We start from the raw sequence: 14,599 nt of genomic DNA on the forward strand, positions 1-14,599 counted from the left end.
TGCCCTGCTTCATTCCATACTCCAAGGACAAATTTGCCTGTTATTCCAGGTATTTCTTGACTTCCTACTTTTGCATTCCAGTCCCCTATAATGAAAAAGATATCCTTTTTGGGTGTTAGTTCTAACAGGTCTTGTAGGTCTTCATAGAAACGTTCAACTTCAGCTTCTTCAGCATTACTGATTGGGGCATAGGCTTGGATCACTGTGATATTGAATGGTTTACCTTGGAAACGAACAGAGATCATTCTGTCATTTTTGAGATTGCATCCAAGTACTGCATTTCAGACTCTTTTATTGACCGTGATGGCTACTCCATTTCTTTTAAGGGATTCCTGCCCACAATAGTATATATAATGGTCATCTGAGTTAAATTCACCCCTTCCAGTCCATTTTAGTTTGCTGATTCCTAGAATGTCGACGTTCACTCTTGCCATCTTCTGTTTGACCACTTCCAATTTGCCTTGATTCATGGACCTAATATTCCAGGTTCCTATGCAAGATTGCTCTTTACAGCATCAGACCTTGCTTCTACCACCAGTCACATCCACAACTGGGTATTGTTTTTGCTTTGGCTTCATCCCTTCATTCTTTCTGGAGTTATTTCTCCACTGATCTCCAGTAGCATATTGGGCACCTACCGACCCGGGGAGTTCCTCTTTCAGTATCCTATCATTTTGCCTTTTCATACTGTTCATGGGGTTCTCAAAGCAAGAATACTGAAGTGGTTTGCCATTCCTTTCTTCAGTGGCCCATATTCTGTCAGACCTCTCCACCAGGACCTGCCCGTCCTGGGTGGCCCCAGGACACAGCATGGCTTAGTTTCATTGAGTTAGACAAGGCTGTGGTCCATGTGATCAGATTGGCTAGTTTTCTGTGATTATGGTTTTAGTGTGTCTGCCCTCTGATGCCGTCTCACAACATCTACCATCTTACTTGGGTTTGTCTTACTTTGGATGTGGGGTATCTCTTCACGGCTGCTCCAGCAAAGTGCAGCTGCTGCGCCTTACTTTGGACAAGGGGTATCTCCTCACAGCCGCCCCTCCTGACCTTGAACATGGAGTAGCTTCTCTCGGCCCTCCTGTGCCCGTGCAGCCACTGCTCCTTGGACGTGGGGTTGCTCCTCTCAGCCGCCATCCCTGACCTCGGGCCTGGGGTAGCTCCTCTCACATAACTGAATCCAAAAACATCAGCAGTCAACTGGATGTAATTGACATCTATAGACTGCTTCATCCAACAGCAGCAGGATACACATTCTTCTCAAGATCACATGAAACATGCACCAAAATAGATCACATTAAGGGCCATAAAACACACCTTCTCAGTCTACAATGGAATTAGGCTAGAAATCAATAACAAAAATTGTTGACAAATTCCAAACTACTTGAAAATTAAACCACAGATCTATATATAATATATGGGTCAAAGTAGAAATCTCAGAGAAATGAAAAGAATATCTTGCACTAAATGAAAATAAAAGCACAACTTATCAAAACTTGTAGGCTGCAGCAAAAGCAGTGCTAATGGAAATTTATAGCATTGAAAGCATAAATTTGAAAAGAAAAAGGATCTAAAATCAATAATCTAAGTTTCTACCATAGGCGTGCCTAAAGAACTATGGACTGGGATTTGTAACATTGTACAGGAGGCAGTGATCAAAACCATCCCAAAGAAAAAGAAATGAAAGAAGGCAAAATGGTTGTCTGAGGAGGCCTTACAAATAGCTGAGAAAAGAAGAGAAGTTAAAGACAAAAGAGAAAGTGAAAGATACACCCAAATGCATGCAGAGTTCCAAAGAATAGCAAGGAGAGATAAGAAATCCTTCTTAAGTGAACAATGCAAAGAAATAGAAGAAAACAATACAATGGGAAAGACTAGAGATCTCTCCAAGAAAATTAGAGATATCAAAGGAACATTCCATGCAAAGATGGGCACAATAAAGGACAGAAATTCTATGGACCTAACAGAAGCAGAAGAGATTAAGATGAAGTAGCAAGAATACACAGAAGAATCATTTAAAAGGGGCTTAATGACCTGGATAATCACGATGGTATGGTCACTCACCTAGAGCCAGACATCCTGGAGTGTAAAGTCAAGTGGGCCTTAGGAAGCATCACTACAAACAAAGCTAGTGGAGGTGATGGGATTTCAGGTGAGCTATTTCAAATCCCAAAAGATGATGCTGTTAAAGTGCCACACTCAGTATGCCAGCAAATTTGGAAAACTCAGCAGTGGCCACAGGACTGGAAAAGGTCAGTTTTCATTCTAATCCCAAAGGAAAGCAATGCCAAAGAATGTTCAAACTATCAGATAATTGCACTCATTTTACATGATAGCAAGTTAATGCTCAAAATCCTTCAAGCTAAGCTTCAACAATACGTGAACTAAGAATTTCCAGATGTACAAGCTGGGTTGAGAAAAGGCAGAGGAACCAGATATTAAATTGCCAACATCTGTTGGATCATAAGAAAATTCCAGAAAAACGTATTTCTTTTTTATTGACTATACTAAAACTTTTGACTGTGTGGATTACAACAAACTGGAAAATTCTTAAAGAGATGGGAATACTAGACCACTTTACTTGTCTCCTGAAAAACCTGTATGCATGTCAGAAGCAACAGTTAGAACCGAACATGGAACAATAAACTGGTTCAAAATTGGGAAAGGAGTGTGTTAAGGCTGTGTATTTTCACCCCGTTTATTTAATTTACATGCAGAGTGAAAGTGAAAGTCACTGAGTGAAAGTCACTCAGTCGTGTCCAATTCTTTGCTATCCCATGGACTGTAGCCCTGCAGGCTCCTCTGTCCATGGATCCAGGCAAAAATACTGGAGTGGGTTGCCATTCCCTTCTCCAGGGGATCTTCCCCACCCAAGGATCGAAGCTGGGTCTCTAGCATTGTGAGCAGATTCTTTACCATCTGAGCCATATGCAGAGTACATCATGTAAAATGCTGGGCTGGATGAAGCACAAGCTGGAATCAAGATTGTCAGGAGAAATATCAATAACCTGAGATATGCAAATAACACCACCCTTATGGCAGAAAGCAAAGAGGAACTAAAAAGCCTCCTGATGAAGGTGAAAGAGGAAAGTGGAAAAGGTGGCTTAAAACTCAACATTCAAAAAATTAAGATCATGGCACCTGGTCCCATCATGTCATCTGGTCCCATCATGTCATAGCAAATAGATGGGGAAACAATGGAAACAGTGACAGACTATTTTCTTGGGCTCCAAAGTCAATCTGGATGGTGACTGCAGCCATAAAATTTTTAAAAAGATGCTTGCTCCTTGGAAGAAAAACTATGAAAAACTAAACAGCATATTAAAAAGCAGAGACATCAGTTTGCCAACAAAGATTTGTATAGTCAAAGCTATGGTTTTTCAGTAGTCATGTACGGATGTGACAGTTGGACTGTAAAAAAGGCTGAGAGTTGAAGAATTGATGCTTTTGAACTGTAGTGCTGGAGAAGACTCTTGAGAGTCCCTTGTACTGCAAGGAGATCCAACCAGTCAATCCTAAAGGAAATCAACCCTGAATATTCATTGGAATGACTGATGCTGAAGCTGAAGCTCCAATACGTTGGTCACCTGATGCGAGGAAGTGACTCCTTGGAAAAGACCCTGATGTTGGGAAAGATTGAGGGCAGGAGGAGAAGGAGGCAAAAGAGAATAAGATGGTTGGATGGCATCACCAACTCAGTGGACATGAGTTTGCACAAACTCAGGAGATAGTGAAGGACAGGGAAGCCTGGTGTGCTTCAGTCCTTGGGGTCGCAAAGAGTCGGACATGACTGAGTAACTGAACTGAACTGACTGAAGGAATAGATGAAAAATAGAAAAATGTGTTAATCACAAATATTAAGGGTAGGTATTCTGTCATGAAATTATATATATACTTATATATATTATATCAGCACTGGACAATGCTGTTGTCGGTCTCTGTCTTTGCTAAATCCAGCTTGTACATCTGGAAGTTTTTGGTTCACGTACTATTGAAACCTAGCTTGAAGAATTTTGCTAGCATGTTAAATGAGTGCAATTGTGCAGTAGTTCGAATTATTTGGCATTGCCCTTCTTTGGGATTGGGATGAAAACTGACCTTTTCCAGTACTGTGGCCACTGCTGAGTTTTCTGGACAATGCAGACAACCTGAAAACAACAGGACTTCACCAAATTCCACTGTTCAACCTCTTCAGTGTAGAAAAGAAACCTGACAGAACAAAGGGATTCTGAAATCTGGTTGCTGCTGAGGGGCCCCCATGGGAAGGTATCTGGTTACCTGTGCTCCCCCAAGGTCACGGGCACAGCAGCTCCCCATCCAGCATCTGTGCTGGGACTGCAGCCTTCTCTCAAGGGTTAATGAGACCCCCTCCTGAGTGAGGATGAGGGGGTCCAGTCACCCCGGAACAGAGGGTCCCGTAGAATACAACTCCACCCCTGCTGGGACTCCTAGAGGCCCCAGTCCAGGCTGTCAAGCTGAGCCCCCCACCTCCCTCTCACTTTCTCAGTGAACGTGGGGAGTCAGAGGCTTGGTCTGTGGGGTGCAGTCTCAGATGGGCAGTGGGAGGGGCCCACATCCTACGGAGACTCAAGGTGAGAACCAGAGGAGACTGAGGGTCCCCAGAGGATGCATGTGCAGCCCTCCCAACAGCCCTGGGGGACCAGGGGTCATGGCGTCCAGATGTGACGTCACTGATCCCGATGGGAGGGGAGGAGTGAGGGCCCGGATCAGGTGTCTGGGTTCAGGTCAGCAGAGTGAAGGAGCCCAGCTGTGCTAGGAGTCAAGCTAGAACCCTGAGGGGGGCTCTGGGACCCCAGGGCATCCAGGTTGTCAATGCTCTCAGCCCTGGGAGACCCCGGCAGGGTTGTAGAAATGAGCCCCCTTCTCCCGCTTGCCTCTCAGGGGTCCTAGCTGGGGAGAGCCTGGTTCTAAGGGGAGCAAGGTCGGGGTGAGAGGGTGGTACCCAGACCTGCTGAGAGTCAGAGTGAAGAGCAGAAGGAGGGTTGAGGATGGCCGGGGGCATCATCTCAGCTTTGGGAAGCTCTGGGCTTGGAGCCCTGATGTCATGTCCACAGACTCCCCCTGGGGGGTCTCAGGGCAGTGACGGCCTTGGTGTGAGGGTTCCGCCTCCAGTCAACAAAAGGGGCATCCCTGGGCCTGCCAGGACTCAAGATGAGGATCTTGAGGGAGGACGCAGGGAATCCCACAGGTCCCAGCACCTGCGGTCAGCCCGGGGCGACTCTGGTGGGGGCATGAGCTCGGGGTCTCAGAGACATTGGAGACTTGATATAAGGGGCAGGGCCTCAGAGATTGGAGGGGAGATTCTTAGATTCTGAAGCAGTTTAGGTGAGGGAGGACTGAGGGGATGCTGGACCCCAATCAGAGGAGACCAAGAGAAGCCCATCCTGGCTGTTGGTCCTGCGTGACCCTGAGGTACGATGAGTACAACAGGCATGGCCTGACTTCCTGACATCCGGGTCTCATACTGGGGACCTGGTACAGGGGGCTGACTTCCTGACCTCAGGGTCTCAGATTGGGCACCTCACATATGGGGAGAGGCCTCAGGTGGGCCGATTCCCAGGTCTGCGGGGCGTCAAGTTAAGGACCCTGAGGAGGGACTAAAAGACCCTGGGCCCCAGAGAAGCCCATCTCTGTTGTCAGTCCAGGGCGACCGTGGAGTAGGATGAGCACAACACGCATGCGCTGACTTCCTGACATCCGGGTCTCAGACTGGGGACCTGGTATAAGGGGCGGACTTCCTGACATCCGGGTCTCAGAGAGACCGCGGCCATGGTGTGAGAAGCCGGGCCTGAGGTACGGAGAAGACAGAGTCCAGGTCCTAGCGGGGGTCAAGGTGAGGCCCCTGAGGGAGGAGTGAGGGGAGCCGCACCCCAGAGGGGACCCTGGTAGTCCCCGGGTGGAACGACCATGTGCAGCATAGCCTGACATCGGGTCTCAGAGAGACTGGGGACCTTGTGAAAGTTGCGGGGGTCTCAAAATGGCAGACGGGACAATCCCCAGTCCTGCCTGGAGTCTAGGTTCCATGTGAGGAATGACTGAGGTGGTTATACCGCAATAGGGAGGCAGGGATCCTGGCCCTTGTGGGGGCTCATGGAGGCCCTGGAACGGGGTGAGCCAGGGTGAGCATTTTCTTGACCTCTGGCTTAGGGCCTCGGGAGGTGACGTGTTTGGGCAGAGGGCGGAGGCTTCAGGTCTGCTGAGGGTGGACTCCCCGGACCCCGAGGGAGGACTGAGTAGACCCCCGCCCCTGTGGTCAGTGCTGGGAGGCCTGGCAGGACATGAGAAGAAGCTGAGGCCCAAGCATCTCCCCAACCTAGGACTCGCGGGAGGCCCTGGGCAGGTGCAGCCGCATGTGGGGCCCTTCAGTGCTTTCTCTCCAGATTCGGGTCTTGTTCTGAGAGTTTCCCTGCAGGTCCCCAAAGGGGAGGGTCCAGGCCGGCCAGGGGAAAGGTGAGCACTACAAGGGATCCCCGAGGGGACCTCCTACTGTACAATGGGGGGACCTCACAGATTCCACCCCTCCTACCATCACAGAAGGCGTAAGTCTGTGCCACAGTCTACCCCCAAGGTGCCCCCTCCATTTCTCTCACAGGGGCTCCAGGAACCAGAAGGTGAAGGCAGAGGTCTGAGGCCAGTGTCCTGAGGTCAGAAAGCAGAGGAGGTCTAGGCAGTGCCAGGAGTCAAGGTGAGTTGTTTCCTCTGAGTGTGCACCAGGGACTCCCTATTCCAGAACAGAGGGGACCCCACAAGGCCCTAATTCCCCTGCTGTGTCAGCCCCGGAACCTTAAGCTGTGCTGGCTGCACCCTAGGGAGCCACCTCACATCCTCCTTCAGGTAGCCAAGGGGTCAGGCCGCTCAGCAGGAGCTCGTCTATGAAGCCCGAGAGCACCCCTCAAGAGGAGACCTATAAGTGGCCTGAGTCAGACGTCCCAGGGTGGGTTTCTCAGCCAAGGCTGCTCACAAACCCCCTCTCCCACAGGCCTGTGGTCCCCATCTGTCCCCCTTCCTCACTTCTGTCTGCAGTTCGATGCCAGTCATCATGCCTGGGATGCATGAGCTCCGCCTGCCTGAGAGATTCTTTCAGAATCTAGGAGAGGATGAGGATCTGATGGAGGCACAGTTCGTTTGGAGTGAGGAGGAGGAGGAGGAGGAAGAAGAGGAGGAGCAGCAGATGGAGGAAGAGGAGCAGATGGAGGAAGAAGAGCAGATGGAGGAGGTGGAGGTGGTGGAGGTGGTGGAGGTGGTGGAGCAGGTGGAGGAAGGAAATGCAGCTTCCTCTTCCTCCTCTCTCCCGGTCTGGGGCACCCTGGAGGAGATGGCTGCTGCTGAAACAGCCAGTCTCCCCCAGAGTCCTGTGGGTGTCTGCCTCTCTCCCACTGCCATGGCTGACACTCCAGGGAGCCAATCTGAAGACCATGGCCCCAGCGGGCAAGATGAAGTGCCAAGCACCTCGCATGACCACGAAGATGCCAGCTCCTCACTCCAAGATGCACTACAGGTGAAGAAGAATGAGCTGGCACAATTCCTGCTCAATAGGTATTTTGCCAGGGAGCCGACCACAAAAGCAGAATTGCTGAATAGTGTCCTCAGAGATTACCAGGACCACTTCGTGGTGGTCCTCGGTCAAGCCTCAGAGTACCTGCAGCTGGTCTTTGGTTTGGAGGTGAAGGAGGTGGACCCCAGTGAGTACACCTATATCCTGGTCCCCACCCTGGGCCTCACCCTCAATGAGATGCTGAGGGATGAGCAGAGGTTGCCCAAGGCTGGCCTCCTGGTGATAGTCCTGTGCCTGATTGCTGTGGAGGTCAACTCCGCTCCTGAGGAGGCGATCTGGGGCGCACTCAGTAGGATAGGGGTGTATCCTGGGAGTGAGCACTACATCTATGGGGAGCCCAGGGAGCTGCTGACCCAAGTGTGGGTGCAGGAAGGTTACCTAGAGTACCGGCAGGTGCCTGACAGCAACCCTGCTTGCTCTGAGTTCCTGTGGGGTCCCCGGGCCTATGTGGAGACCAGCAAGTCTGAAGTCCTGGAGTATCTGGACAGAGTCAGTTGAAAAGGTCCCAGTTCCTTCCACCCCCTCTGCAGAGGCTGCGAGGGAGGAGAAAGGGGAACTCTGAGCCAGAGAAGCAGCCAGGCTCCTTCCAGGCCCACGTCCAACAGCTTGTCCTGGGAGCAGGAAGGGAGGCTGATCTTTCCCTCTGTGACTGAAGAGGGAGCAGTAAGCCTTCTTAGCAGTGAGGACTTGGGCCCATTGGGGGAACCTGGTATGTGGCATCTTTGTGTTCCTTTTCTCTACAATGACATGGGGACTCACCTCTATTTTCTTTAGGAATTTTTCAAGTATTACTGCTTTTTAATAGAAGGCTTAATGAGTTTCAGTGTTTAACTGTCAGTGACATTGATCACACCATGTTTGTACTTACCCATTTCAAGAACAAGAGTTTTGCTATTTTGTAAAAGGAAGTTAGGAACTCTTCCATTTTATTTCATGGTTTTGAACAAGATAATATGGAATTAGAATGATTTTGGAAATGTGAACTTACTTAGTAGTTACATAGTTGGTGGAAGAAGTCTAAAATAAAAAGTGATTGTAGTGAAGTCTTGCTTCTTATACTTTTTGTCTATCATTTTGTACAGCTAAGCTGTCTCTGTTTATTTGGATTTTCCCGGGTTATTTAAGGTATGATAAAATTGATCTGAGTTCATGTTGATCTCACGTGTATTTGTACTTATCCAATTCAAGACTGAGGTTTGCTATTTGTAAAATCAATTAAGAAGCCTTCAGTTATGGTTTGTGATCCCAAATTAGATAACATAGCATTGGAACAGGAATTTACTTGGAAATGTGAAAGTAATAGCAGTATAATTAATGGGGTCAAGAAATAGAGAAATAAAAGTAAATGGTTGTTAATTATTGAATTCTTATCCTCTTTTTCTGTCATTCTGTAAAATTAAAATATATATGTACAACCTGGATTTGTTTGGCTTATTTAATAAAGTAGAAAATCTGAATGAATAAGCCTCTGCTCACTGGCTCATTTATTCCCAAGACCTTCACAGAGCCTGTGCTCTGTGGAAGGCCCTGTGTTAGCAGTGGGGACACTGGGAGAAGCAGGACACCCCCACACCTAGAGCGATGGTCTAGGAACTGCAGTCACAGAAGGAAAATGGAGAGATGTCCCCTAATCCCACAGAACAGGGCAACATGGGGCGAGGTGGCGGGGCTCCAGAAGGAGCACTTGAGTGTCAGTGCCAGAGCCAGGGCAGTTTGGGGCTTTGGGAAGCTGGAGTTCCTGTGAAAGATGACTATGAGAGGTGATTGTGATGAAGCTCAGTGGTGGCAGCCCTCAGACCTGCAAACTGTGTGTCTTGGGGGTGAGGGGAAAGTCTGAAATGGATCTTTGCTATGAGGTGTCCTTTTGGAGGGCTTCCTTGTGCCTCAGCTGGTAAAGAATCCACCTGCAATGCAGGAGACCTAGGTTCAGTCCCTGGGTTGGGAAGATCCCCTGGAGACAGAAAAGGCTACCCACTCCAGTATTCTGGCCTGGAGAATTCTGTGGACTACAGTCCTTTTGGATCCTGGGTAAACCCCAAAGAGATCTCATCCTGGGGCAAGAAGGGGCCCTGACTCTTGTCGCATTGCTGCTGACCACAGGGACCAAGTAGGTGTTTTCTACTCTCCATCTGCTAGAATTTCTTCTTGGTATGTGGTTACATTCCTTGAGAGTGATGCCAAGAAGTCCGTGGACAAGCACTGTTGTCCCTGGTCTGGGAGAGCCAGAGTCCATGGCATTATTATTAGGTAATCTTGAGAGTATTAGGGGCAACTCAAGCAGTGTATAGATTTTTGGTGGAGGTAGAATTAGTGAAAATCATAGTTTGGATGGAAGAGCAGCTGGGAGGGAGAGAAGGAGTTGGTTCTTGACAAATTGTAGAAGCTTTGAGTTGCACCCAGCTGGGGAAGACTCCTCCATGCCTGAATTAAGTAGTAGATCCTCAAGGAAGGAGATTGTGTTGAGTTTTATTAATAAAACAAAGTTTCTGGCTAAATTAGCATTCTCTGTCATATTGTGTTGCATGCTGTCTGAGATATCTTAGGTAACAGCAACAACAAAATTTCCCAGAGCTCAGAGTTGTGAAATTGAGATCCAAATACTAGTACAAATAACTGCTAATCATAAAGATCAAACCAGGTTCTGCGTGAGGTGCTTTATTTATATCCTTGCAGTCCTACAGACAGGGCTCCTCATACCTGTTTGCTGCACAGATGAAGAACTGGGGCCCCAGGGTTTGGGCATCTTCCCAGGATCACATGCTATTAAGGACCAGGGTGGGGTCAGGGTGCCATAACAGAATATCACAGATTGTGTGTAGCTGAAGCAACAGATGTTTATTTCTCACAGCTCTGGAGCCTGGGAAGCCAGAGATCAAGATGGCTTGATGGTTGGTACCTTGTGTGAACTCTCTACCTGGCTTGTGCATGGCCACCTTCTCACTATGCCCTCACATGTCAGGAGGGAGAGAGAGAGAGAGAGAAGTAGGTTCTGTGGTGTCACTTTGTATCTCTGATCTCATGTTGAGGGCCCTACCCTCATAACCTCATCTAAACCTCATTATGTCCCAAAGGCTCCATCCCCAAACACATCACGTTGGGGATTAAGCTTCAACATATGAATTTTAGGGGGACACTATTGAGTCCATAGCATCTCCCTTGTAGATGAGGAAAGACCATGAAACAAACATCTACTAAGGCTGAATTCCTAAAACTTTAGAATATTCCTACTAGGTGAAAAATGCTTCCTTAATGGACACGCCAGCTTCAATTTAAAAAGAGCAAGTAACCATCCTTCTTCTGTCTCTTGTCTGATACATGCCTCACAGGAAATCCCTGATTTTCAGTGTGCCTAATGGCGCCTGTGCAGGTGCTCAGGCAAGTTCAGCCACGTGGAGGGTAACAGAGACTTGGGCTGAGATTGTTCTTGCATCAAAAGAAAAGAGAACATTCTTGCTTAATGAGATTATAGACAGAAATTGCCATAAGTCAATGTGCAGGCCTGACCCTGCCTCCTCCCATCCCTAGCAGCCTTCTTGGGCACCATCAGAGTTTAGTACACAGTAGGTACTGGTATAGCTGTCTTTAGATTCCTCTCTGGTGCAAAAAAAACCTATCACAACTCTAACCTCTACTTTCTGGGGTCCGAGGGCTTAGGCTGAGTGGGCAGGTACCTGGTGGGCCAGCCCATGATCTTTTCAGAGGGTGAAGCACTTGGCACCATGGCACCTGGAAGACCCTCTTGTAGTGAGGGTACAGCTTCAGGAGGGCATAGGGTCATTTGCTGGCTTGGCACTCTGTGGGCATTTTCACATCTGGCAGCCTGGGAGGGAGTCAAACAAAATCCCAAGGTTGAAAGATACAAGATCAACACATAAAATTTACTGTATTTACATACAACTACAATTTTAAAAATTAGAAACCAAAAATTTTAAACACCATTTTCTGATGAGTTATGATGAGTATTATTTACTCTGATTTCTTTATTTTAATTAATTAATTTATTTTAATTGAAGGCTAATTACTTTACAATATTGTAATGGTTTTTGCCATACATCAACATGAATCAGCCATGGGTGTACATGTGTCCCCGATCCTGAACACCCCCTCTTACCTCCCTCCCCATCCCATCCCTCAGGGTCATCCCAGTGCACCGGCCCTGAGCACCCTGTCTCATGCATCGAACCTGGACTGGAGATCTATTTCACATATAGTAATATACATGTTTCAGTGCTATTCTCTCAACTCATCCCACCCTTGCCTTCTCCCACAGAGTCCAAAAGTCTGTTCTTTGATTTGTGTCTCTTTTGCTGTCTCCCATATAGCATCACTGTTACCAACAATCTTTCTAAATTCCATATATATGCGTTAGTATACTGTATTGGTGTTTTTCTTTCTGACTTACTTCGCTCTGTATAATAGGCTCCAGTTTCATCCACCTCATCAGAACTGATTCAAATGCTCTGATTTCTGTGATGAGTATATGTTGCTTCTATAGTGATCAAATAGATTCTTAAGTTATTATAAAATATTTAAGTTTTAGAAGGCTTTCCTTTCAGCTGAAAAGTTATGTGCCCAGAGATATCCACCAAGTTTCATTTCATATGTAACAAGAAATCTTACAAATAATCTCCATTAATATATTAATTTCCTCTTCAGAAAAAACTTACCATTTTCCAAAATTGCAATATTTAGGTATAAATCTAACAAGACATGCACAAGATCTATGTGTTGAAAGCTACAAAATGCTAATGAAAGAAATCGAGACATAAATAAATAGTAAATAAATAGAGATAAGTATCATAGACTGGTCAACTCAATGTAGTGATGATGTCTGTTTTCACTAAATTGATCCATACATTTAAAACAATGTCAATCAAAATTCCATCAGAATTTCTTTTGTAGATATAAACAAGCTGATTCAAAAAGTTTATGGAAGGACAAAAAACAAATTAATGGAAGGGCAAAAGAACAAGAATAGCTAAAACAATTATGAAAAAGTAGAATAGCTGCTTGCTCAGTGCCACCATGGCCAGGAATCAACTAGAGTATGTCAGCCCCATTTGAGGCTTGCAGTGGGGTGGTTCCATGTGGAACCCAGTGGAGCCAATGGTACAAGACCTCGAAGGAGGTGTTCACTGAAGTTCAAGCACCACTAGACACTCACGCCCAGGATATCCAGTGTGGCCTGAAGAGCAAGCATGTGGCACTGGCCATGGGTGGCCACAGGATCCTCAAGGTAGTGGCAGGGCAAACTCTTTGACTCTACAATAGCTGATGAGGGAACATGGACTCTGGAGGATAGAAAAATGATCCATATTGTTTTTACAAAGATGAGGAGAGATGCAAAAAATTGTTGGACTTATCTTCCAGAATATGAATATACAGCTCACCCTTGGGTTCAAGACCAAATGCAGAGAAAACTTACATTAGGGAGATTCCAGAAAGAAAATCCTGGTTTTGACTTCAGCGGAGCAGAAATCTCAGGAAACTACACTAAAGGTGGACCAGATTTCTCGAATCATGAGAAATAACTGATCTTCTTGCTGCATTTTGTGGATCCTAGCAGATGTTGCCAATGTAATCAGAGGAACTGATTATGTGGTGGAAGGAAAATGTGGATGCTTAGTTAACAAATTGCAAAATACATTTAAATATGGTTCTAAAAATTGCATTCAAATATGATTTACATAGGAAACATCTTAAATACTGTGGGAACTATTCTATTGATACATGGCAACTTTTCTTTTGGACTTGTTTTTGCTCAGCATGATGTTTGATATGCTGCATTTTACTAATTTCATATTTAACCTGTATTTTTAATATGAAAAGTTTTAAGGTATAGATCATGTAAAATGACAGGGTGCTTTCAGGGAAAATTAAGTTTTTCTTTCAATAATTGTGATGCAGGAATTATGTTCAATAAACTTTTCTAAATAGGAAAAAAAAAGTAGAATAAAATTCTACTTTTTTAAAATACCTGATTTTAAGAAAAGGTTGTAGTAATCAATGTATACCTATGGATGATTCTTGCTGATGTTTGACAGAAAACAACAGAATTCTGTAAAGCTATTATCCTTCCATTAAAAGATAAATAAAAATTTTTAAAAAATATTCTGTGTTATGTTGAGGTATGTTCCTTCTATTCCTGCTTTCGGGAGAGTTCTTATCATAAATGGATGTTGAATTTTGACAAAGGCTTTCTCTGCATCTATTGAGATAATCATATGGTTTTTATTTTTCAATTTGTTAATGTGGTGTATAACATTGATTGATTTGCGGATATTGAAGAATCCTTGCATCCCTGGGATAAAGCCCACTTGGTCATGGTGTATGATCTTTTTAATGTGTTGTTGGATTCTGATTGCTAGAATTTTGTTAAGGATTTTTGCATCTATGTTCATCAGTGATATTGGCCTGTAGTTTTCTTTTTTTGTGGGATCTTTGTCAGGTTTTGGTATTAGGGTGATGGTGGCCTCATAGAATGAGTTTGGAAGTTTACCTTCCTCTGCAATTTTCTGGAAGAGTTTGAGCAGGATAGGTGTTAGCTCTTCTCTAAATTTTTGGTAGAATTCAGCTGTGAACCAACCTAGATAGCATATTCAAAAGCAGAGACATTACTTTGCCAACAAAGCTTCGTCTAGTCAAGGCTATGGTTTTTCCTGTGGTCATGTATGGATGTGAGAGTTGGACTGTGAAGAAGGCTGAGCACCAAAGAATTGATGCTTTTGAACTGTGGTGTTGGAGAAGACTCTTGAGACTCCCTTGGACTGTAAGGAGATCCAACTAGTCCATTCTGAAGGAGATCAGCCCTGGGATTTCTTTGGAAGGAATGATGCTAAAGCTGAAACTCCAGTACTTTGGCCACCTCATGCGAAGAGTTGACTCATTGGAAAAGACTCTGATGCTGGGAGGGATTGGGGGCAGGAGGAGAAGGGGACTACAGAGGATGAGATGGCTGGATGGCATCGCTGACTCGATGGACGTGAGTCTGAGTGAACTCCGGAAGTTGGTGATGGACAGGGAGGC

At 45.9% G+C, this 14,599-nt stretch overlaps 1 protein-coding gene and 1 pseudogene across 1 annotated transcript; both read left to right on the top strand.

Annotated features, from left to right (window-relative positions):
* Positions 1 to 7,399: 7,399 nt before the first annotated feature.
* Positions 7,400 to 8,071, top strand: LOC109554799 (melanoma-associated antigen 9-like). The gene has a single exon (XM_019955426.1). The coding sequence runs from the start codon at positions 7,400 to 7,402 to the stop codon at positions 8,069 to 8,071; it is 672 nt and encodes a 223-aa protein (XP_019810985.1).
* Positions 8,072 to 12,620: 4,549 nt separating this feature from the next.
* LOC109555059 (nudC domain-containing protein 2 pseudogene) lies at positions 12,621 to 13,335 on the top strand (annotated as a pseudogene).
* Positions 13,336 to 14,599: the final 1,264 nt, after the last annotated feature.

This window comes from Bos indicus, chromosome X, assembly GCF_029378745.1.
Source record: "Bos indicus isolate NIAB-ARS_2022 breed Sahiwal x Tharparkar chromosome X, NIAB-ARS_B.indTharparkar_mat_pri_1.0, whole genome shotgun sequence".
In the NCBI taxonomy this organism is placed as follows: Eukaryota; Metazoa; Chordata; class Mammalia; order Artiodactyla; family Bovidae; genus Bos; species Bos indicus.